At 40.1% G+C, this 26,417-nt stretch overlaps 1 protein-coding gene across 1 annotated transcript in view; it reads left to right on the plus strand.

Moving 5' to 3' along the window:
• Positions 1 to 431: 431 nt before the first annotated feature.
• The window catches only part of suclg2 (succinate-CoA ligase GDP-forming subunit beta), a 106,203-nt gene continuing 80,217 nt past the window's right edge, over positions 432 to 26,417 (plus strand). Inside the window, exons 1-2 of the mRNA XM_085456037.1 lie at positions 432 to 541; positions 17,499 to 17,640. Of these exons, the coding sequence (XP_085312163.1) occupies positions 458 to 541; positions 17,499 to 17,640 (226 nt within the window). The 5' untranslated portion in view covers positions 432 to 457. The remainder of the gene's footprint in view (positions 542 to 17,498; positions 17,641 to 26,417) is intronic.

Here is a 26,417-nt window from a genome sequence, read left to right on the forward strand (position 1 = left end):
AGATCTAGATTGCTCAAAACAGCGATGCCCATCTTGCGCAGTGTCCACTGAGGGACACATACCAGGCTGGACATTTCTTCCTGTTAGAAGCGAGTTTTTCCTTCCCACTGTCACCAAGTGCTTGCTCATAGAGGGTCATCTGATTGTTGGGTAATAGAGAATAGAGAAGTCACAAGTTAGGACTAGTAATACTCCTAACTTTACAATATAAAGCGCCTTGAAGGATTTGATTTTAGACAAAGAGAAATTGCTAGATCGTTAGATTTTTAATCTACTCTGTTCTCACCTCTGTCCCTGTAGTTTAGACTAAGCGCAAACAATGTCCATGCCTGCTAAACGTGCACACCTGCCTCCACCGTGTGCATGCGTCTTTTAGAAGCACCGCCCACCTCTGATTCTTGACCTATGATCGCTCATAGGCTTTCAGCGTCATCTCCCGTTGGACTTGCGTGTCAACATGGCGGCTTCCATGGCATCCCAGGCTGTAGCGAAAGGACTGAGGATAGCTACTTCAAAGCACATACTTCTTGATAAAGCGAAGGTAGCGTCACAGCTTCTCTTGCTGATGTTACGGTCTGCTGCTCGGGCTGGGTGGCTTCGTCGCTGACAGCGTCTCACGGCTAGGGTTAGCAAGTTAGCATGTGTGAGCGGACAGAGGTTTGACAGATCAAAGTTGAACAGTGTGACAGTTCACAGGTGACGTAACAATGCCGTCTTCAAGTCCTGCAGTAGCTCTAATCATGGAGGCTGTTAAATATACGCGCTGCTCTACAAATGATAGTTATTCGGCAAGAGCTTGTTTGAGTAAAGCTTTTCTAATGCGCTCCTGCATGTGAATGTTACTCGTGTACACTGTCTGTCACTATAACTGTGAGTCTGTAAGTTTGTGCGTTTAAGATATTTTTATTTTTTCTTTATTGCGTATAATTGAACTGCAAGGGTCTTCTCGTCAGTAAGTTATTTTGCATGCTTAGGTTCAGCACTTCTACAGTGGGCTGTGTGACCTCTGATGAGCAAAAGTCATAGTGAACAAAACCTCCAGCCTGGCCCCATTTCAGATAAGACCCGAGTAAAAAAGGTTAACCCTTGCACTTTGAGCTTCCAGCATGTGCGTGTGAGCTGGCAACAGCAGCCAGCAGAATTCGCCTGATTAGAGTTGTCTAAGTACACAGTGGCAAATGCTTACAGTTGCACAGTTTCTCATTTAGCAAACAAAGCATTTGGTCTGGTAATTGCAAAGAGTCTTAAACATGCTGCCAGAGCTGCAAGACATAAATCCCCACACCCCTGCACTGTATTGACTAACAAACAAACCCAGTCACACAGAGTTGTGCTTTCATAATACATTTCAAAGCTCCAGGACGAACAGATGAATAAATTAGCATGATATGCTGTACTGTCAGTTTGATGCTTTTCTGCGCAGTCGGTATCTGAGAACTGGTCTTTCAGGTTGAGGTGCTTGCATAGGTATTTGGAACATTAGTACAAATCACCATAGTGGGTGGACAAAGCAGGGACATCTCATGCTGTGTTTACCTTTCATATTTACTCCCAGATGGATTCAAATGGATGGTAACTTATCATCAAACAGATTTCATGTGCAGTGTGGTAGAGTATTTTTTTATATAGGTGTTGTACCTGGAGGAAAGGTGATTGACTGAAAAATAATTGTGCTTTATGCTGATAGAAAAGAAAATATGTAAATTGAACTTCTTCTTTTATCCAAATTTGTCCAGATTAGCTTGGTAAGCTCCTAATACTAAAACTATTAGACATAATTACATGCTACGTCTCAGTATCAGAATTCATTATTATTGCTTTTCAGCTTTAATATTATGACTTATTACAAAGTATTGTCAGAAACGCATGGAGGTTTTCTTTTTGTGTTTTTGATATGTCTTATGTTAAACTAGTTGCTTGCTTCTCTGCAACCATTACTAAAGTACAGAGAGGCCAAGTAATGGCCCACACTTTACTCCGATTATAAACCTGCATATATCTGTGCGTCATGCCTCCCCCCCCCCCTTTTCTTCATGTGGCTATTGCACATAGCTGCATTACTTTCTTAGTCCTTCCAAAATGTGGGCGACCTACAGCTTACCTTGCCGGAACATCTTGGATTGGATGCTGCTTTGATAATGTGCTCTTCACACTGTGCCTTCTATTTAGCCATGTGTCTGTGTCTGTGTTGTTTTTTTTTCATGATTGAAAACCTTTGGTTAATGTTATTACCTAAATAAAAACAATGTCCCAACCAAGGCAACAAATTGCATGAAACATTTCCATTATTTCTTTTCTCATTTTCCACCAACACATTCCTTAGAGCAGGGAATGGGACCCCCTGTAAAGGCTGCAATTATTATAATTTTTTTCCTCCAGCATTAGAAAAAATGCTCTATAGGATTACTAAATCTGCTATTATTATATATCAAATATAAGTGTTTTTTATTTATTTAAAAAAATATATTTTTCATCCATCTAAGAAAGCAACTGTCAGTTTGCTAGTGGACGACAACTTCGCTCTTATTTTGAAAGGTCATTTGGCGGTTAAAATCTGGCCTTTCCAACTCCTGTTTTTCCAACTGGCTATCTTGCTAGCCGGGGGTGGAAAAAGAAGTGTATTTCTTTTTTAGCACTTACAGCACCAACTATATGAAATATCTCTGAAATTGAGGAACCTGCATCAATAACCAGCCTATCTGCATAAGGTAAAATTTAGATATGTCAGTGGAGGCCTGAGACCTGGCCTGAACTGTTCCTTTAAAAAGTAAACTCTAACAAAAGTTTTTATCTCATGTTTACTGGCTCTTTACCTGCTCGTCTTCTGCTTCTTTCACTTCTTTCGCTTCTGTCTCTCTCTTTCTCTCGTTCGGGCCAGGTGATAAGAGTAATGATCGGGGATTTTCTCTGGTGTGTAGCACAGTATCAGGGCCTGAACAGATTAACAGTCAGGTATCGCTACAATAGAATCAAATCAGCTTTGACAGTATGTCAGCTAAGCTGTGGAATTCAATTTGCAATGATTTGTCACCAACAATGCACAGGACATTGCAATATTCAGATGGTTAGGCTCCAAGATACTCCTTAAAGGAGGAGTGAGATGTTATTTTTTTTTCTCTCTCACACTCTCTCTCTCTCATAAATCAAATCTCCTGAATTCTTGTCTGCACACCGAGATAATCCTCGGGTTGTTTTTCACTGTCGCTGCACAGGGATGAATTTGTAAACCTTTGCTAAGTTTTTATTTTTTGTGTGGCGAGCGTGCTTGGTAATACCCCAACTGTGTTGAAGCCCAGCGTGGTTTGAAGGGGTACACTGGGAAGAAAGGTGTCTCAATGAGACTCAGTCCTGAATATTTTACAGAACAGGGTGGAGAGCCCTCTGCTTGCAACGGCTTCTTTTGCTGGAACTTCAAACGACGGGAGGCTCCCCCATCTGTCTCAGCAAGAACACATTTACATTTCCTCCCCGCAAGGGATACTGGAGGACGAAGTTGGCTCTAACTGGATTTGAATATCGTTCGCCAAGGTTAATAGCCATTTCTGTAGCTGGTGAGGTGCTTAGGCTTTTTCAATAATTTAGAGCGGCTGCAGTTATTAGGAAATGTTGCCAGCCTCTGCAATGAGTAAATGCGCTCCTATCAGCTTAACTTATGCTGTTGTGCCTGTGTAGATAATGAGGGAGAAGTGGGAGTAATGCTGAAAATTACTTGAGAAAACAATGTCAGTGATGGCTGACAGGCGTAATTCATTAAAAGTGCAGTATATTGAAGATCATGTTCAGCTTCTCTATCATCTGTGAAATGAGACCTTCAAAGATTGAGTTTTCCTGGAACTACCCTTTGTGCAAGTCATAGGGATCCGATTCATTGAAAATTCTGACTGGGTCTGGCTGGCTGATCTCTCTGTGCCATAAAGGCGGTGATTCCACTAGCACTGCGTGAGTGAAGAGACTGTGTTACAGAGCACAATGGCTGCTGCCACTTGTAATAAGTACGCTGTAGTACTCTTTGCACAGTTTTGCCTAGATATCGACCATCTCGCCTGCTTAACCTTGGCATGCATGCCATGATCATTTTTAAAGTGGTGACGGCATATTAATCTGAACTTATTGATGAACAAGATAATTAAGCCATCAGCTAAAAGCAGTGCGTGGCTGTTAAAGCACAAGGGGAAGGCTTTTGCAATTCATGAGCTGTGACTGAAGGTTTGTGCCTGTGGCAAAGTTCACAGATATATGGGACTGAACTTTGCCACAGTTGCGCATCCTTGTATTAACTTCTCCTTATTTACTGCATTATCTTCCCTTTAGACCTGACACCTTTGAATCTGACTCCCTCCTCATATTAACTATGCTAATTACTGAAATCCCTATCTGTAGAGACACAACAGTCAGGTTTTCCTTTCTTAAGCCTGTCTGCAGGAGATTAGACCTGCCCTGCCTAAAGACCTGCCAATGATGCAAATCTCACTGATCTAAATCCTGGAGCCATGCTCTACTGCTTCCGTCTCTATCTCTGCTCCGCTGTTCTATCCCCGGCTCTGTAACAGGCAGATGTCATTTCTCTCTCCTTACTAAAATGGTCTGAGCGTGACCTTTTTAAAAGGCAAGGGCAAAAAAAAAAAGCTACAAGTGGCTGCTAGCAGTAATAAGAGCAACAGCGCATCTTTTGTGCAATAACCAGACCCAAATTTAATTTATCACTTTTTTTATTTATTTGTTTTGTCCATGTGATCAGAAAGGTAAATTCAGAAAAAGTAAAGTTCTATAGTATAAAGTGCCTTTCTCTGGTAGCTACAACAGAATGAATAGGCCAATCATTTGAAACGCTTTAACATGCATAACTTTTTAAAGGGGGTTATGTAACCTGCAATTTTATTTATTCATTTATTTATTTATTTATTTATTTATTTTTTTGATAAACTAAATAACCTATTCATGCTTTCATCCAAATCTATAGAGGCACTGCCACAGTTGAGGGGTAGAGAGAGGCACTTGTGCCACGAACACTCAAGCACTATATTAATTAGAGCAGATAAGGCTCTTTGAATTAGTCCACTAAAGCTTCATGAGGCATACTCGTGCTGCTTTAAATGGAAAGCATGGCTGTGATTCATACTGGCATGTTTGTGAACACAGCTTCTTCGCGTCGTCCATCTCTCTTATTTTATGTCACCTCTAGCACAGCTTACTACGCAGCGCTTGTCTTATCGCAAGACAGTTTGTATTTATGAGTTGCAACGAAGTAGCCAAGTGCCACCTCATTAACAGAGTAACACTGTGCGATCAGTATAGCAGTGACTCTGATAGTCACACAGAGGACTGCTCAATGTGATTCAGCATGTGCGAGTGCGAATGGACACTATAAATTTCCCCTTTTAATTTTTCCTTGGATGGTTAGCTGAATGGATGGGGAAAAGAGATGAGTTCATAACCTGAATGGGAACAAATCAATTACATAGAATTGATGAACTGGCAATCTGTTAATTTCTTAAACATTTGATAATGCCCCTTAAGGAGCATTCTGGTTAATTAAGTCTGCAGTCATTTGTCTTAACTAATTAGGCAGTGTCATTTCAAAGGGTTAGGGACTGGCCATGACAAATAATGAGGATTTTAACCTCACCAGACATCTGGGAATACCACTTAATAATATGTGATATTCAGTGACTGTGATTCGCAGTTTGGAACAAGTGCATTGGTTTGTAATAGGTGAGAGTAAGGACTCATTTTTGTGCAGAAAAAATGGGACTTAACAGCCAATAATAACATGTCAGTGTGTTGCCAAAATTGCTCAAAAATGCTTAACTCTATTGTGATACATTAAAGAAAAATGTCCTTGTATACGGTTTAATGCATCGGTATTGAAACATACTGTTGTCCTGAAAAGTAATTGTTTCTGTACAACAATAACAACAATAACAAAAAAGATGTGCATGGGAGGGCATGAGTGGGGAGAGCGGTGTGCCAACCAAACCTCATTTAAAAATCTGGCCTTGTCAGCTCTTGTTGTGAGAAGTAGGTGCCACTTTTCACTGAGTGTGTGATAAGCTGCAGCTGCTTGAAGTGCATGCCGCTCCAGTCCTCAAGTTAGTGATATTGTCTGTAAAGTGTCTAGATAAGCCTGAAACTAGGTTTAACAGATATACAAAGCATATCTGATATCAATATGCTTATTTCTTATATTCTATGTAAAGTAGAATAGAATATATTGGTATTTCGTTATTCCCCCAGGCATATATGCAAATTGGGCATTTATTTTACTTTCTATTCTATTCTACTAATCTTCCTTAAAGAAAAAGAAAGTTATCACTCTGAAACTGTAGCATGGGATTTGTAAAAAATAAACAAACAAAAAACACTGATTAGTTTCTATTTAGAAGACAAAACCAAAAAAAATGAGTCAACAGTTGAATATGGAAGCCCGTTTCCACCACTAAAAAAAAAAAGGATCCATAACTCGAAATTTCGAGTTATGGATCCTGGAAATGACGTCATTTCCTTGTTACCCGGAAGCTGAAGCCCTCGGGTACAAATGCTACAGCTAAGCTACCGGTATTACATCCAGTCATGAATGCACAGATTGCTGAGTATTTTCAGCGTGGCTTCAAAAATGATGAAATCCTTGTGTTATTAGCTAAATCACATGGCGTTACTATCAGCAAACGTACTCGCGAAAGCGCCAATTTGTTGCGATCAAGTTTTGAGTGCATGTTACTCTGTGCCATATGCTTCCGGGTAACAAGAAAGTGACCTCATTCACGTAGATTACTGATTGGCAGAACTAAGTCGAAATTTTGAGTTATGGATACTTTTTTGTTTGTTTGTTTGTTTGTTTGTTTGTTTTAGTGGCGGAAATGGGCTTCCATAATTGAAAAACCCCGGTAAGACCTGAATTGGAGATTCACCCATTTTAAGTTTAGCATCTTTAAAGACAATATATCCCGCACGTCTTTGAAACGCAACTGAAATTTATTGCTAGTCTGCTTGTCAATGTGCCCACTAATACAATCTGAACAGGATTTTTGGTTTCGTTGTTAAATGTGCTGAAGACTAATTGTAAATGTTCTGGAATATTGTTGCCCAGTCCCTAATGACTGTGACCTGGTGTAGCTAAAACCAAAGAAATGTTTTTTGATGAGAAAAATGTTATTAGATTTTCATCAGAGCTCCCCTTTTTTTTCTGGCTGTGCATTATATGTGCTTAGGTTTGAGCATGTGGCAGCAGTGCATTCATACACTAGATGAAACTGAATCCTTTTTGCAATTACAGATGCTGTTTGATAAAACAATCTGTTGTTCTTTTTACAGAGCTTGCACGTGGACTTGGCACTGAGGAATGTATTTTATCTTTATTTTATTGATGCTGACCTTTCATTTTCTAGTGTTTGACAGCCTTACAAACTAGGAAAACTTCAGAATATGTTTTATGTGCCATAAAACCGCTGGTCTTGCTTTGAGGACCTGTTTCCCAGACATGTATTAAGCTTAGTTCAAGGTCTTTTCTTCAGTCGATATTTTTAAAAAGTTAATCCAGGACTGGGCTCGATACATATCTGGGGAGCTGGATGAAGATGTTCTTCAGCACTTGAATTAATAATAATAATGATTTTAAAGGCACAGACTATTGTTTTTGACGCTCATTATTCTTTAAATGTTGAGTTCCAGATGTCATCAGGGATGGAAGTTTAGTGCTACCTATTGGGAAAACTAATGGATACAAAGTGTCCTTTGTCCTATCTTTAATTGGATCTTTAAAATAATTACAGCTCTGAATGTCATTGTGTCTGTCTTTCTTCTTTTCCCCATGAATCATGGTGACAGTGTGGGAGAAGTAGATCTGCTGTTTGCTTTGTGTTTGATGTACAGGACATGCTGGTGTTAGACTCCTGTCTTTCATTTACATTGGCCTGTTGGCAATTATGGTTTTACCATAGCAGCATCCAGTTATGTTTTTCTGTCTTCTTATTCAAGCACATTAGTATGCTAACATCTGTTAATTATTTCAGAATATCAAAGTACAGCTGGGGGTGATTGGCACATTGGTAATGGTGATTTATATGTTCATAAATGTCCAACTTATCAGTGGCTCCCCTGAGATATCACAGCTCATCCTTAAGGGAGCGTGAATTCAATAGCTGTCAAATGTAAATCTCATAATGGTGCTTTATATGAAAAGTCAGGAGGTGAAGGTAAAACATAGTATATGTGTAGTTAAAATCCACTAGATATTTTGGCAGTTCATTGCAGACATTCTTTCATGTAATAAGGAGGGGGACCAGCAGATTCACGTTTCCAGCTGCAGAGCTTTCTTCCTGCTGGAAATAAAAACATAATTCTTTGTTTTCACTGTAATAGATTCTAGGTGTAGCAGTGCACCTATGGCAGTTTGCTGCAACTGACAGCATATACAAACAAAAATTAACTTTTGCATAACTCCATTTTAATAATTGTATGACATTATTAAACTTCACAACTTTTCCCAAACTACTATAAGTTTAAGGATCTTTTCTCACTTACTCATCTGAAAATAAAGTGCTCCGATATTAGAAACCGGCATAAATACTTAACTGAAAGTGAGCTGCTGTACATTCATCTTCACCTGACGTATTTGACTTTACAAGACTAAATCAGGTGCAACAGATTTATATAACAAAACCAATGTCAGTTTCTTACATCATTTTTTCAGAGGTAAAATATCGACCCCGTTTTCTTTTTAACTCTATAAATCTCTCTCCATAATTTTCCTCATACCTGCTTTGGTCCTTTGCTCATGCTGAGGCTGCTGACTTCTGAGGTTTAGATTGAGTTTAGCGTTAGCTGCTTTTCCTTTGTTAGCTTCTTTAAAATGTCCACGTTCAGGTGATGCAGAGGAGTTAAGCATTGGACTACGTTTGTCTTTATAAATGTTTTTCAGACTCGTCCATCTGTACTTGAATTTATGTCCTCACAGTGAAGAGTTTCCATGGTGAAGACATGTTAGCTTGTGGATTTAAATGTGCGCACAACTATAGACCAGCTTGTAATCAAACATCTGGGAGGCTGTTTGGCTGGTCATTGGTCTCTACTGAGAATGCTGGAAATCGGTTGATTTAAATCATGGATTGATCGATGCATCTCTAATAAAAGTCTGCTTTTTTCTGAAAATGGAGAATAAAATAAACACAGCAGGCCATTTCAGAATTTGGCAAGTTAGGAATTCTAAGCAGTCATTAAAAGAACAACAATGAGGTCTTTCATAATGCTTAAATATTTCAAAAGTCCCTTTGACACGTCCTGATTGGACTGTTGCAAACTTTAGAGCTCTGAAAGGAGTGTCACGCAGGTTGCATCGATACAGATTTGCAGTGTCCTCATGAATATGCCTGCTTAAAATTGCCTTAGTCTCTCAAAGGTTGTCAATAGCCTTTCTTTATTTTTGCATAGAAACTAGTAAGGATCAATCCAGGGTTGACTTATTGAAAATTTCCTGTAATGGAACTCACTTTGTCCTGCCATCAGGGCTTTTGATTGATGATAGGCTTTTTGTAAGTGGGATGGTGTCTTGTTCAAGGTGCATTTCTGACTCAGTGCAGCTGTTTACTGCCTTAATGTAGCTCTTCACAGTGTATGTAAGAGATTTATCTGTGTATATATAATGTATAAACTTACTAAGTAAATAATTCAGTGAGATAATGTAAGGTTATTTGTTTTTATTTCTTTTTATTGAGTTTTGAAAGGTGATGACTGACAGTGGCTCCTGTTAAAGTACGTCTCCTGCTTCAGTGCAGCCTCTTCACAAAGTCATTTCATCACTAGTGTAACAATAGATACCATTAGGTTCTCATATTGCTCACATTTCTATATAACAGTTTCCATAAAGTACTGAGTTTTATTATCGCTTTGTTTGTCTGTTTTTAAGAATGGTTTTAATATAACTGTTACAAAGGTAATATTTTTGGAAAGCTGCTGAGCTTGTTTGAATAAATGTTATAATAGGATAGCTGGAAACTAGAGTTTTTTGGGGGGAAATAGTGAAATTGATTTATCAGATGATTTTCTTTATGCATCACTTGACACTTTGTTAGTTACACCCTGTTAGTACTGGGTTTGGACTCCTTTTTGGACTCACCACTGTCTTCGCGGCATCAATCCAGCAGCAATACTCAGATCGGCTGTACAAACCAAGTACAGTTCACACGGTCCTATGTGAACTGTACCTCAGTTTGATGTTTTTAGCTCGCACTTGGTGTGTGTGGTCTTCTGCTTTTATAGCCCTATGCTTCAAGTTTGATGTGTTGAGCATTCAGAGATGCTCTTCTGCACACCACAGTTGTAACAAGTGGTTATTTGAGCCGTCCTATCAGCTTGAAGGATTCGATCTCCTGTGATCTCGGGCATCAAGAGGCCATTCAGACCTCTGTAAACACTAGTGATGGTTGTGGGGAAATACCCCAGTAGATCAGCAGATTCTGAAATAGTTACACCAGCCTGTCTAGCACCAACAACTGTGGCACATTCATAGTCACTTAAATCAGCTTTTTCCTTATACTGATGTTCAGACTGAACCAAAGCAGGTTCTTGACCATGTCTAGATGCCTAAATGCAATGAATTGGTTCCATGTGATAAGCTAATTTGTGTTAATGAGCAGTTGAAGAGATGTACCTAACAAAATTATACTTTGCATACAACATCTTAGTTATATAGATAATGGTAACTGGTCATTTTTATGAACCTTCCAGCAACCTCTTTGAAAAAATATTAACATAAGGTGAAGACACTGCTTAACTGTGCACCATTGCTACATGTGCAGCAGTGTGGGGAGCATTATAAACAATGGAGTCAGAACCACTCTTAATTTGATTTTTCAATAATCAAATGAATCGTTTTAAATATGCCATTTAATATTTTGTGAGTACATATGTATGATGTAATTACTACGAGGATACGTGAATTTCATTACATTGCCAAAAGAAAACGTGTGGCGGAGTCTTTCTTTTACAGCCGCAGTGCTTAAGTCTCTTGTATGATAAATCGCTTGTGTTGAGAGATAATGTTCCTGTACTGTTAACACCTGCCAAATCTTCACTCACTATTCGCTGGATCCTGTCTAGACTTACTTCCAAGAAACAAATGTGTTGTTTGACCCGCCGTGTCAACCCTTTGAATTTTTGAGTAACAGATTGACGAGCAGTGCAGCATTGACGCTCGGCTGTTTATGGGCCTGATCAGAGGTGATTGCCTGCTTTGTAACCTTCCCCTGTAAATTAAGGCTTATGGCTCCAATAAATTTTCAAGGGAGCTGGAACTGCTCTGTCAGATGGTGACTTTTTGACATTGTTCTACTCTCATAGTGATAAAGACAACTGCTCTAAATTAGCCTTAGGATATTGACTCCTTAAGTTTAACAGAAGGGCAAATGACAAAGTAGTGGCATGTCTTGAAATGACTTTGCAAAGTGCCAAGATCAGACATACCCTAACTGTGGTGACACTTCTCACAACAAGTGTTGTTTGACATTGTGCATTCTGCTCTCAACTAAGCTTGAGACTGCACAATTCTGTTCCTCTTAGGAGGAAGAGAAGTCCTGATGTTGCACGATGCCGCGCTGATAACCATATGGTCCAGCCAGAGAGGTGTTTTGGGACTAGTGTTGTACATACCAAGATTTTGTCCTTCAACACCACTGGTGGATCAGTACAGCTGCGACAAGGACTTGGCAATCTGATGCATCTGCTGCCATAGCACTATCTGTCCTTCCTGTGCCTCTTTGTGCGAGGGCACAACCAGTGAGTGTTCTGGAAAGAGAGCGCCTGCATGTCTATTCTGCTCATTTCAGTGTTGCAACTATTCTTGTTTGCTTGTTTGTTTTTTGCGTGTAAATCTCATCAGAATTTAGTGCAGGGAATTCAACGTATGAACTGTGGTCTTTAGATTTGTTTACCTTTTTGCAATTCTTTCATTTATGCTAACTATCTAATAAGGTGCCTTTGATGTGAATCGTTTTTGCAGATACTTATGGAGCAAAGGACCATGTCAGGTTGTTTTTGGCTCTTTGTCACATACACGTGAATGTGTATCATCTATTTGTTTAATTACACTTCATCGTGTCTTTTCAAATCTAATATAACCACAGTACACTGAGCACTGACTCACTTAAGGCATATTTTTTGATTTTTCTATTTTTGCAATTCCATCAGAACATAAGCGTGTGCAAAGCTCCTCTCTTTTATCGTACTTTTCTAGACAAATTTTATTCGCACTTTACAGCAATAACCTTGTGCACCAATACTTTGTTGGAGTTTTACTTTACTGTGTTAAAGGGAAGAAAATTTAAATGTTGATCAAGTAAGTAAGCAGACAACCCATCAAGATATGGCTAAATGTTTGATGTTTGCTTTTAGCATTAAATGAAAAGCCCTGTTAGGATCCATCTTTTCTACAGTGTATTGCTGTGACATTTTCTGATCACTCGCTGAATGTCAGGACTCTTGCTGCAAGCATGCCAAAAGCAAAATCTTTCTCAGAATAAGTGCTTACTCAGTTTAACTTCAGCTTCCCTTTCCTCTGCCTAATTTAAATTTTATAGTTAAGTTATTTTTCCGTGCTTTTGCATCAAATCTAAAATGCAGTTGCACAGGTATAAAGAAGACAAGGTTGAGCTAATAATAGAGTGGTATGGCATTAATACTGTATGACTTTGTGGTTAGTTTGGGGTTATTCCTACCTCCTGGACATTTGCGTGTTCCTGTCCTGAAGGGAAAACCGGAGACAATTTGTGTGGGCCTGCGATGGTTTGTCAGTGGGCCAAGTTCTTCGAAAGTATGGCTGGAATGAGAAAGGGGACTTTTTGATTTACAGAGGAAAATTGTTCCTTCAGTTTTTTTTTCTTCTGCCTCCTCTTACCTTCATATATTAATATAGAGATCATTATTTATCATTGTCACCACTCCACCTCTCTTTCTCCAGTGTGCCCCACTTCCTTCACTTAAATGCATCCATATGAGAGATCTTGAGTGCTTTTGTCTGTAGAGAGGTTTGCTCTGAATACTTTATCCCATCTTGGGCCCATTGCATACAACTTTGTTTGTGCCAGTGTCTAGTCTAGTCACCATTGTGCACAGCAAACCTTGTGTCTATTCTTGTCATCTTTGTGTGTGCATTAAGAATAAGTAGAGCAGTAGTTAGGCTGAAGGACTGTGTAGGATCGTCTCTAGAGTGCTGCTGATGATAATTACTGTAGAGAGTGTGTCTCGAGGGACTGCAGGCCAGCTGCCTGCTTGCCTCCCTGCCTTACTGCCATACTGTCATCCAACACTTGCAGCTTTTTTGTTTTTTTTCCAGGGCAACCATGCAGTACTCAGATTATTTCTCTTCCTGTCAAGATGTCAGCACTATCATGACTTTCTTGTCTGAGTGCAGGATTAGAAATGGCTGAAACCATAACTGTTTCAATGATTAGTCCGAAAGGAATTTTAAAGTAGTGATATCTTTATATGGTTCACAGTATCTATTGTTAAGGTGGCAAATATATCTGTGCTCTGAGTTGCAGCATCTGGGGAATTGGCTAGTATAAAAGGTTTTGCAATACTGTAATTCCCATTTGACACTTTTCTTTAAGCCTTACTGTTTTCCTGTTACTCAACTTTGAAATAACAGAGTTTATGCAATAGCCTTGCATAAATATTAGCATTACAGAATGACAGTTAACTAAAATGTTCCTGTACTTTAAAATCTGTCAGTGATCGAATGTACCGTCCTCTCTGTTTAAATATTTTAAAAAAAGAAAGAAAAAAAGTAGTAGTAACGTAGGCCGGGCAGTTAATTGATGTTTCTTTTTTAATTAAAACAAAGTAAATTGAAAATGAAATGAAAGCAATAATTAAGAAACGGTAATTGCAACACTGTGATAAAGATTATTGTGCAGCATTTCCTTTGCAGTCACGCTGTTGTGTATCCTTGTTGTAAATCCATCACACTTCTTTTACAGTGGTACATTTTTGTTGCTCCCTAAAACCAAAACTTGGTGTTATATTTAAAGTTCAAGAAAATCTAGTGCAAATTTCCATGAATTACTTTTGTTCACTTTCATAGCATTTCTTTTTGTCTCACCCATGTTACTCAGAGAACCAGGGTTATATTGATGACCTTACGTTTCCAGATTCGGAAACTAAATAAGCATCAAATAAACATGATTTAAATATTGACCTGCAAAATTTTAAATAAGACTTCAGTATTAATCAACAGCCCTTACTTGAGGATTTTATGCCAAGGCACAGTGACCTCGTTATGGGGGTGCATGTTTGCTCAACACCATCCTACGTTACTTCACTATGTGGATTTTTACATTAATTTGTCTCCCATTTTTATATTGTTATCAGCAGTAAGAGCCCATCTTTGATACAGACTATTTGTCTGTGGATCTGCGACACAGTAAAATGTGCCTCAGGTTTCTTTCCATTCCCTGGTGTTTTGCCCAAGGTAACTGTCAGTGCCTGGAGGGCCACCTCAATCCCTACCTGACTTTCTCAGTATGCAGGGGTTGTTATTTTAGGAAGTCTGGATATCTTTTTCACCCTCGCTCACCCTTTCTTTGGGTGACAGTGAAGCCTTATTAGTTTGAATTTATTTAACTTTCCTGAGTAGTTTTTCTAGACCACAACAGTGTTTCTAATAATATATGCATAAGTCAAAGATAGTTGAAGATGCCTCCTGTGGAGGAGAATAAACACTGACACTTTGGGTTTTTTATTTTCTTTTTTCAGATTAAGTAGACAAAAATTAATTGACATGGTAACTGTTAATGAAAATAGTCACTGGTACAAACACTCAATTAGTATGCTGTTTTATGATGCTGATGTATTTGTGGATGACTCTTAACCTCTGTAAAAATGAAACCTCAAGTTAGAATAATACACTGCAGACTAATACATGAAATTGTTTCATGCACAAACTTGCACTTGTGTAGTTGAGGTTGACTACACACTGGCATTACTGATGAGCATAAGAGCTTGGATACTTTGCAAGTATCTATATACATACCATCTGACCATACTGTGATGCGTCTTAGGTCACTCGGATCAAAGCATTTAGCTGTCTGGTTAATACGTGTTGGTGTGATCTGATGATACTTCCTATTAAGGTGTTTAACCTGGCCCTGGGAAGGGTCCCATTTGCCACTTTCTTTTAAGCCCATTATAGAGTAAAAGATTGACAGATGGAGTTATTCATTTAGGCAGCAGAGCTGATCCTCCTGGGGCAAACAGTTGGGTGGCAACGGAAGTGGATGTTTTAAGAGAGAGGGCCCTGCAGGTACCTGACAGCAGTCAAGTGAGTCGGCAAAACAGAGGAAACGTGTTTTGCAGCTTGGTTTGTTAAGGCTGTGTGAGATTTTCCGCTAAAGTGGACATAAAGGAGTGAGCGACAGGCAGAAAAAAAGAGTAAAGTTTTAAAGTCATACACATCAGCCAAGTTTTTGGCCAATACCACGCAGTACAGTTAATTTCCTGCCCTTCCTTTGAACCCCATCCACGCACTGTGAAAGAATGACATTATCAGAATGTGCTGCATTAGAGGGATATGGGTAATAGACTTGGAAGCATATATGTGTACAGTACAAGCTGTAATAGCTAAAACATATAAATAGTGTAGTATTACAAACAGTACTGCAGAGGTGACCTGAACATGCCCCTGTTTAGTGTAGGCCAGTATACATCAGCGTGCGCTGCTCTCCAAGAAAACAACCTATTTTGGCTGTAATGAAGTCTCTCGACAGGCTCTCACAAGAGCTGGAATGGAGAAAGCATGCTAATAGTGTGCTGTGGCACAGAGAGGATTGGTTTTGGCATGAATTGTGGATTACTGGTCTTGCAGTTTTGTTTTCAGTCGAGGTCCACCGATGATTGTAGATTGAAAAGGTTTAACTTGGCTATTGCCTATTTAAGGGACCATGTCAAGATCATTATCCTTTAATCACTAATAACCATTAAGTGCTAGTCGGGGTTACATTTTACTCCGTCTATCAGTAAATGGTTGAAAGAACATCTCTCTCTTTCAATTCCCTCACTCTTGTGTGTTCCCCCTTTGTGAATGATGGAGTGACTGATGACTTTAAAAAACACACAGTGGCCTTTTCACGCCCCATGAACCACTGAATCAAATTGCAGCCTAAAAATGCAGACACAGTCCATGTGCGTGCGCTCAAGTGAACAAAAAATGGCTTCTATTGTTGCCTGTTTGGTCCCTACTGTAAGAAGCTTTCAAAAATGTAGTTTCTGCTCCTCTGTCTTTATTCCTCTTGAATTCAAACTACATTATTCATTCACTGCGCACGGGTCTCACGCTGTTTGCAAGTGTGAGCAAGAAACATATAAACATGTTTGCTTGCTTGCAAACATTTTTACCATAATCTGAAGAGGTCCAAATAGTTAAACATCACTTAGTACGCAGAAGAACATGATTCTGTTATGGTTTTTTTTTTTGTTGTTGTTTTTTTACCACATCACAAATCCTTAGTCTGTTTATGAAAAAGTCTATAAATAATTTGTTAGACTTATGTCATAAACTTTAGACAAAATGGCATTGTTTTGATTTTTTTTGTTTTGTTTTTTTTCTTGCCATGAGTCATCGAGAAATCGACAATGCTTCCTTAAGCACAGTTCCTGGTTTGTAGCATTTGACGTTGTTGCATTGATCTTTTGACAGTCTGTTACTAACAGAGTTTCAATAGTACACAAAAGCAGTGGATTATGTCACAAGTGATCATTGTCTTCTACATTTTAGATCACTTATGTGGCCCTTATGCTCATGCAGGTGTCCCTGAATAACTAATGTATTCTCTAACAGCATCCCATCTCAGTTTAACTCGACTGAGTCAGCAATAACATATTGTGTTGCAGTCCTAATGTTATCCTGATGTAAGTTTAATCTTTACCGGGTAGACAAATAGAAATACTGAAGCATTCTTTCTGTGCCGGCCGTGATTTAGTTCATAGTTCTTGTTTTTCCTTTACTTTAATGGAGTTTCTCTTCTTAATGACTCCCCAAAGACCTTTGCTGTGAAAACATTTGCATCCAGGCTCACATACAAGCCTGCTGGTGCAGAGGGATTCTAACTCTAACACAGTCTATGTCTCACTGTCGCATTAAAAAGCCAATTTCTTTTTAATAGCAACAACAGCTGGAGCTGACAGGACCGGTGTCTTGCTGATGGAGCAAACGGCTTCTTAGCTGTCCTGCAGTTTAAGCCCAAATGCCTGCCTCATTACAGGAAAAGAGAGCGTAAAATAGTTGGAGAGGAGGGAGGAGAGGAGTAGAAGATATATCCTATACTTGCTATGTGTTGTTAGACATGTTTTGGTATTGTTTAATGTAAAGAAAACACAGCAGAGTAGACAGGCTTGGCGATGTTAAGGTGAGGGGAAAAAATTGCCATTGTTAGATGTGGTGGGAGCCTATTTGCACTATTAACTTTGTTTCATTTACACTTTTACTCTTTCTACCTCGATCTTTCATCTAGTGCACCTGGTTGAGTCCGAGGAGATGGCTGAATCTACAGGAGTACCAGAGCAAGAAGCTGATGCAAGAGAGTGGCGTAGCTGTCCAGCGCTTCTATGTGGCTGACACAGCTTCTGAGGCACTGGAGGCTGCAAAGAGACTCAGTAAGTAGAGGACACACATACAGAGACATGTGATTCACTTATGTCAGCAGCTGCAATACGTTGTTGTTTAATATTGGTTTGTACCAGTGCTCATTCGTGGATTTCACTGATACATTACTTGAAGCTGTATGTTCAATGATTATTTGGGATCTGTCACAGTTTTTCACATTTATGGTAAATGGCCTGTATTTGTATAGTGCTTTTCTAGTCCCTAAGGACACACCTGTCATCCACCCATTCACACACACATTCACACACTGGTGATGGCAAGCTACATTGTAGCCACAGCCGCCCTGGGACGCACTGACAGAGGCGAGGCTGCTGGACACTGGCGCCACCGGACCCTCTGACCACCACCAGTAGGCAACGGGTGAAGTGTCTTGCCCAAAGACACAATGACCGAGACTGTCCAAGCCGGGGCTCGAACCGGCAACCTTCCGATTACAAGGCGAACTCCCAACTCTTGAGCCACGATCGCCCCCAATTTAATGAAAAGCAAGTTTAAGGTCAGTCTCAAATAAACTGGTGAGTCTGTGTTATAGCGGTCAGAATTGTGTTATTTTCAATTATTTTCATGCAGTATAGATTCAGCAAGTGCACTTGACTGTATTGCATTTGTAGCTCTCTTTTAAACACAGATGTAGTGAGGCATAAGCTAATTCCTAATTATTCTCTTACTGTAGTTTTAATGAGTTAGTGTAATGGTAAACGGTAATTGTATTGCTGTACCCAGTAAAACCTTAACGGTCCTATTTGTGCCGCATGGCTCTTTGGCCCTGCTACCCAATGTGCAAATGGCTGTGTTTGCAATTTAACAAGGCTCGAAGTTTTATCATGTTAAATTCCATCTTTGCTGTTTGCGTACGTGTGGGAGCTTGTGTTTTTGTGGTAGTGCCTGCTCAGTTTTTCATCACGGCATTCATCCATACTAATTTGTTTCGCAACCTCTCATATGAAGTTTCATATATAAGTGTCAAGCTTTTGTTTGGGTGTGTGTGTGTTGTATAAAATTCAACTTGCTGCCTCACACAGTCATACAATGTAAGGTAGTGGCCAAAATTGTGATTTTTCTTTTTCTGTTTTTGTACTTGTGGTACAAATTTTCACAGATGCATTGTAAGCACAGTGTTAAGCACACATACATATGTGTGTGAACCTACATCTGTCCTCTACCTTCCCTGTTCTACTTTCCTTTCACACACCAAATTGTCCAACACGTACAGTGTGTATTTCCACCCCCAGCTTTATATTTTATTCAGTGTCCTCTCTAGCTACAGCAGCAGCTTTCTGATAGTGCCTCCAGGTTGGTTGTCAGCCAGTGAGGTGCCACTCTTACTGCTGCCTTTGGGCTCAAGCGCCTGGGGCGCTGCTTTCAGTGGCCCTGGTTAAGATGCTGGCAAAGATAAACTGAATAGGGGAAGAGAATATATATTTTCATGACAGTATCTAGAATGTATTGCTTGGTAGGGGATGAAATGGAGAGTCGGAAAACTTGGACAGAAAAGTTCGAAGGGTAAAATGTAATTTTTCTGCACTTACATAGCTTATTTTACACATACCTGAATTTTAAGGCCATGTTTTTCTTGTTCACTCATTAACAAACACATTAAAACACAAATGGCAGCGTTCACCTGCCATCAGGAACAACTTGGGGTTCACTCTGTTGCTAGCTCTGCCATTAGTTTACATTCCACACTACCACCTAAATTACAGCACAACAGTGGAATGGACAGTCTAATGAAACCATCAGACAGCCTTAAAGGCATGTGTGCTCTCAATTCAGACAGCATTTGTCCATTGACAGTACATGCACTCACCAACCATTCACATATTCAGGTTTTCTTTGTCATGCAAATACTGAAAGGTGATTTAAGTGAGTTTCAATGTGGCATGGTTGTAAGTGCCACATTAGTTAATGGGCTGGTCCGTGTATTTCAGGAACTGCTGAACTACTGGGATTTTTCCGCACAACCATCTCTTGTATTTCATAGAGAATGGTCTTTAAAAGAAGAAATATCCAGTGAGCAGCATTTCTCTGGAGAAAAATGACTTGTTCATGTCAGCAGTCAGAGGAGAATGACCAGAGTGCTTCTAGCTGACAGGAACGAAACAAAGAATCACTCGTTAGAACCAGGGTATGCAGAAGACCGTCTCTGAAAGAAAAACATAATAGAACCTTGAAGAAGATGGGCTACAGCAGCAGAAGACCACACCGGGTGGCACTGACTCATTAAAGTTAGAGAGAAGATTGGAAAAACATTGCCTGGCTTGATTCTTGATGTCTGCTGCAGCATTTGGGGGTGGCAGCAGCTCAGGAGGTAGAGCAGGTCATCTACTGATTTGAAGGTTGGTGGTTTGATGCCAAACATCCTTGGGCAAGATACTAACCCCAAGTTGCTCTGTGATGCATCCATCTGAGTATGAATGTGTGCCAATGTTAGAGCACTTAAAGCAGGGGTGGGCAACTCCAGCCCTCAAGGGTTGATGTCCTGCAGGTTTTAGATCTCACCCTGGGTCAACACACCTGAATCAAGTGATTAGTTCATTACCAGCCTCTGGAGAACTTCAAGACATGTGGTACGAGGAGGTAATTTAGCCATTTAAATCAGCTGTGTTGGATCAGGGACGCATCTGGTGTGAGTAGGTTAATGTGACATGTTGTATAAAGCGCTTTGAGCGCTCCAGGAGAGTAGAAAAGCGCTATATAAGAATCAGTCCATTTACGAATTACATTTGGATTGTGGTCATATGGCATAAACAACTTCCATCCTGCCATCATCAATTAAAGTGCTAATAGTGAGGAAATGGGTTTGCATTATCTTGGTGCACTCTTAGTATCAGTTTAGCATTGTGGCCTCCACAGTCACCAGTTCTCAATTTCATGTAGTTTTATTGATCTTATTTCTTATCATATCATAAACAAATCGCATGAGCAGTCACAAAATTATGAGCTGAAAATTGGTAGGAACACATTCAAATTACAGCTCCCGCAGCTGACTGGGACCTTTTTTATGTTACTAATGCATTTCCAGTGTCCCTGACAACAAATATGTTAACCCAAGTTTTTGCAGTAATTTCAAGTCAGCTTGGTTAACCAATCCCTTGCTTCCCATAGTCCCTCAGAGCAGCTTTGCCCTAATATCTCTATTCATGCACTGGGCTTTGGTTGGTCCTTATCTGTGTGTGTCTTGCACTTTTTGTGCCCTTTGACTACTGCTGGCTCGCTAATAAAGCATGCAAGTGAGCATCCACATATGGTTCATTTCTTCAGACACACACTGACTGACTTTGTCTGGGCCATTTTAGGTCATACATAAATGTGTTAGAAAGTAAAAAAGGCAGAGATTAATAGTCTTTAGTTGAGATTTGTGGTGCTGATATACAAGCCGAGGCTGTGCCAAGCTTTGTGTCTGAGGCTGTGATGGGAAGGCAGGGAATGGAGCCAGCCTAGGATGAAGATCTATTTCATGGCTTTCCACTGTAGAGGACACGTGGTATGGCTCTCTACAAAAGATATGGATGTTTGGGGTATCTGAGCTGATCAGAGTGACTCACATGGATTTCGATGTCCTGCTGCGAACCCCTGACGTACACACAATTGAATGAACTCATCAAACATTGAAGCACGGGCACAGATGAATGACATTCATGGAGTAGGCTTGCTTCTATGAGCACACAAACACTCAAACATTCACACCAACTAGTACACTCCTCTCTGCTCTCCTCTCTTAACCGTGAAGTGGTTAAATTGGCAGTTCAGTCACAGCAATGTTACACAGGAAAAAAAACTCTCATTCCTCTCATGGACTGTGGAGTGGTCCAGCTCTGGTAAGGTGGGCACAGACCGATTTGTTCTATTGCTGCTGAGGACAAACAGATTTTATCCTTCTCTATCAAAGCATTAAAAACATGTATCTGGAGCAGACTTTTAATTCGCTTTAACTTGAATGACACTCTTAGGGGAGAGTTTGCATTGCGTCAGATGGGTGATTCGCTACCAGGTAATGGCTCATAGAAAGTAGAGTTTGATTTCTTTAGTGTTGTACTGGGTGAGTCCTGCAGGGAGCTTTTGTGATGGCTGGTCCACTGGGACACTGAAAACGTTACCACACTAACTGCTGCTGTCGGTCCAAAACCAGTGACCCACATCCACTATTCACATTCACAAGCTACTAATTTTTGTATTTTGTGTGTGTATATGCATGTACAGATTACAGTTTACATCTACAAATTACACTTTTCCATCTAAGTATTTCTTAATCTAACCTTAATATGTAAATACTTTAAATGAAAGTTAGAGTTTGTACCATATTGCCTGATAATGCCTGATTTGGAACAGATTGTTTTCTTTAGGTAGATTTTCATCACCATAACCCAAAAATTTTAATATGCAAGTAGGAAATCAATCCTGTCATTTGAAGACTGCATCGTCTCAGATGCTGTGCCTGGAGCGACCCCCTGCTTGGGCTTACAGCAACCTGATGCTCGTATTCCCACGGGGATCACTTTGAGCTTCCACCTTCCACATCTGTTCTTTTTGTTCCTTCAGCTCCTGGTGCTTCTCGACGTTCTCATGCTCCTTCTTGGGATTACCACATCTATCACTGCTAATGTTTTTTGCTTGTCAGCCACCACCATGTCACCGTGGAACTGCTTAAAGTTGAATTCCTGCAGGATCTTAGCTCTGCTGTTCTCGAGCAGTTTTGCTTGTATGTTCCGTGTGGATTTTGGTACGTCTTGCCTATATTGGACAGAGAGCTTTTTGTACACTATCCTTGCTATATAACCGATCAGCTGCAGACCAGTTTTATTTTATATCTCCTTGAGTTTATTCAGATAAATTGCATAACACGATCTTGTTACAATGGAATGTTCTCCTGGGAAACTTTGCGCCCTGGCATTCATGTGGATGTTAGTTTGACACATACTGCTTACCTAAGCATTGTGCAGACAAAGCACAGCACACTATAGCAATGACGCTTTCCATAGGGACCCCAAGTAGGACAGCGTGGCCTGCCTCAGAGTATCACAGGCTCACAATTGTGTACAAAGCCCAAGGTGTTGACCCAGCTTTCAAACTCATCAGAGCCACCTTTAATCCAAAATTTAAGGTGCAGGCCAGAGATGATTCCTATCTAGGAGCCACAACCCAGCAGTTCACTGGGCCTAAAAGATCTTTGGGCAACATCCTACGCCAGAAACAGCACATCCCAGATATCCTGTGTCCATGCCAAACAGGGCAAAGTGGTTTTAGTGAAATTAAAACCTAACTAGAAGGAACGGTGCCGTCTTAAAAGCAAGCAATCATACTTAATATAAACACCATTGCTATTTTTTGTTCTGCATACTGCACTTTATAAAGACAGTTTAAAGAAATAACTTTTTAGTGCATTTTTGAAAGCGCTGTTTCTTATCTGCTAAGGCCTAAAACTTTCATAGGCAGAGATTTTTCACAAATGCTTTGTTTGAGATTAGATTAGATTAGATAGAACTTTATTAATCCCTCGGGTGGGTTCCTCTGGGAAATTCGATTTCCAAAAAAGCACAGCACCGACAGAAGTTACAGAGTTACAGAATATTATATATATATATATACATATATATATAATACACACACACACACACACACACACATATATATATATATATATATATATATATATATATATATATATATATATATATATATATATATATATATACACACACACACCCAGCACGCCCCTGCGGGCGGTTTATCCTTCAAGCTCGGGTCCTCTACCAGAGGCCTGGGAGCTTGAGGGTCCTGCGCAGTATCTTAGCTGTTCCCAGGACTGCGCTCTTCTGGACAGAGATCTCCGATGTTGTTCCCGGGATCTGCTGGAGCCACTCGCCTAGCTTGGGAGTCACCGCACCTAGTGCTCCGATTACCACGGGGACCACCGTTACCTTCACCCTCCACATCCTCTCGAATTCTTCTCTGAGCCCTTGGTATTTCTCCAGCTTCTCGTGTTCCTTCTTCCTGATATTGCTGTCATTCGGAACCGCTACATCGATCACTACGGCCGTCTTCTTCTGTTTGTCTACCACCACTATGTCCGGTTGGTTAGCCACCACCATTTTGTCCGTCTGTATCTGGAAGTCCCACAGGATCTTAGCTCGGTCATTCTCCACCACCCTTGGGGGCATCTCCCATTTTGACCTCGGGACTTCTAGGTTATACTCGGCACAGATGTTCCTGTACACTATGCCGGCCACTTGGTTATGGCGTTCCATGTATGCCTTGCCTGCTAGCATCTTGCACCCTGCTGTTATGTGCTGGATTGTCTCTGGGGCATCTTTACACAGCCTGCACCTGGGGTCTTGCCTGGTGTGATAGACCCCAGCCTCTATGGATCTTGTACTCAGAGCTTGTTCTTGTGCTGCCATGATTATATATATATATATATACATATACAGAGACAATATAAATAAAATATACGAAGGGGATAAATAGAATAAATAGGAATAAAAATAAAAATACAAGTGAATTGCACATTTCAAGTATTGAGTCTATTGCACCGTTGACTATTTACAAAAGTATTGCACAAAAGGTATTGCACAGTGAGGTGAAGAGGCACTACAGCTTAGTTGTTCCCCCCTCCTTTGTCCTCCTGTTTCCCCTCCCTCTCCCCTCCAGGGAGGAGTTAAACAGTCTGATGGCGTGTGGGACAAAGGAGTTTTTAAGTCTGTTAGTTCTTGTCTTTGGGAGAAGCAACCTGTCACTGAACAGACTCTTCTGATTGTTTATGGCCGTGTGCAGAGGATGTCTGGCATTGTCCATAATGTCCATCAGTTTCTTTAATGTCCTTTTCTCTGCCACTGTCACCAGAGTGTCCAGCTTCATGCCGACCACAGAGCTAGCCCTCCTGATCAGTTTCTCCAGCCTGGATGAGTCCTTCTTTGCTGTGCTGCTCCCCCAGCACACCACAGCATAGAAAAGATGTCACAGTAACTGCAGTAATGAATATAGATTTTGTGTTTGCCTTCGAAGCAGATTTGCACGGCCATGCACACAAATATACAAACACACATACCTGTGCCCTGCTACTGCCAAAGAGAATATGATTATGCAGTCCACTTTGTGTGTCGCCACCCGCCTGACAGATGCATCTGCAGAGCAAATCTTGATGGATTTTCAGTCTGAATTCTAAATCAAAACCACATTTTCCCTCTCTTTTCTTGGTACGAAAGCCCTTCATGTCTGCCATTTCCTCTGCCTCCCACAGAACTCGTTCATTGACAGAGCAGTGATGGGAAAAAACATCGGTCTGGATTCTTATCTTAACCGCATGTTGAGCCTGTGTGATGAATGGGAGCAACATATACTTGTGTATATGTACAGCTTATATCAGATGGCAAAGTGTTCTCTTTTAGCATTGTCATCTTCCTGACTTTCCTTTCAGAAATTGTGCTGCAGTCATATTCTCTGCGTCCTTCATTTTTCCCTTTCTTGTTTTCAGTTTTATACTTTAATCTTTTCGTACTCCTCGCTCACCTCAGTCTCCCTCTGCTGCTCTCTTCCTCTCTTTGTGCTTAGCACAGCCTCACTGCCAGAATGACAATTAACAGAGGAAGGAAATATTTTAATTTATTTTTTTTCCCACTGCTATGAATATTCAGTGTAAACAGTTTTTATGCATGGCTGTCAAATCTCATGTGTGCTTATTAAAAGGATGGTTGGTTTGATATGTTGGCTTACTGAATAATAGCAAGCTACCTTGACATTAGCCAACCCTTTGATGAGGCAGGTTTATGTGTGTGTTTATGCAGTTTTGCAAATTTGGTTATTCTTGTATATTTTGTGATGTTGCTGGATAGGAGAGGGAACGAGAGCTCTATGGGATGTTCCCAGCTCACAGACACATTTACATTGGTTTCCACTTTTTTCCCCTCTGAAGTTGAGGTACTTTAAAAGCACTCAGATTGTCGGATGACATAGACGTCAATCTCAGAATAAAAACCGTGTGTGTGTGTGGGGGAGGGGGTTATTCTATATATAGTGGTTTATGTTCTTAGAAGTGAAAGAGGCTCTTTTGTTGGGCAGGATCTATTGTACTCAAGGGAAAGAAGCTCATATTGTTTTTTGTACGTATTGTATCAGTAAAACTAGCTTCCATACATTTTGTTGAACTTTGAAGTGAACAAAAAACCCAATATAAACAACAGCTAAATAACAACCTAATTACAGCTGCATACAATAGTTACATGGGCTGTAAAAGCCAAAAATTCTGTCAGATGTGGAAATTTGCAAAAGTCTTAAGCCACCCCTCATTTTTTAAAAAGTATTTTGTTAGGAAGATTTTTATTTTTATTTTAAATTGTTCTTTGGGAATCACCTTGTTGGTGCTGGTACTGTTTTTATGCTTGTCAAACTCTGCTGTTTTTGGCTTTTTTTTTCCTAGATTCATTGCTAATGGGAACAAATTTGTTTTTGTGATAGGCTGCTAGTATCAAAATTATCAAAATAAAATAAACTGTTTACGGCAATATTTTTTCATCGTTTTGATGGTCACTGTAGTGGCTGTATTAATTTCTTAAAGTGCTCTCTTTCTCTTGTAATATAACCACACTACGGACGGACAAGCGCCTGTTTTTATGTGTTGTCGTTAGCAACAACGACGGTAAAACCATCGCGTGTCCGCTTGTTTATTTTCCATATAAACCTTTCACAATAAAGCTCAAGATCCTGTTGAGACTTTTCAAAATAAACTGAATCACGTGAAAGATGCAGAGTGTTTACGGATGAGAAGTAAAAA

The sequence above is a fragment of the Copadichromis virginalis genome, linkage group LG5, assembly GCF_057382275.1.
Source record: "Copadichromis virginalis isolate Kocher_CV1m ecotype Utaka linkage group LG5, C_Virginalis_male_GT1.1, whole genome shotgun sequence".
NCBI lineage: Eukaryota > Metazoa > Chordata > Actinopteri > Cichliformes > Cichlidae > Copadichromis > Copadichromis virginalis.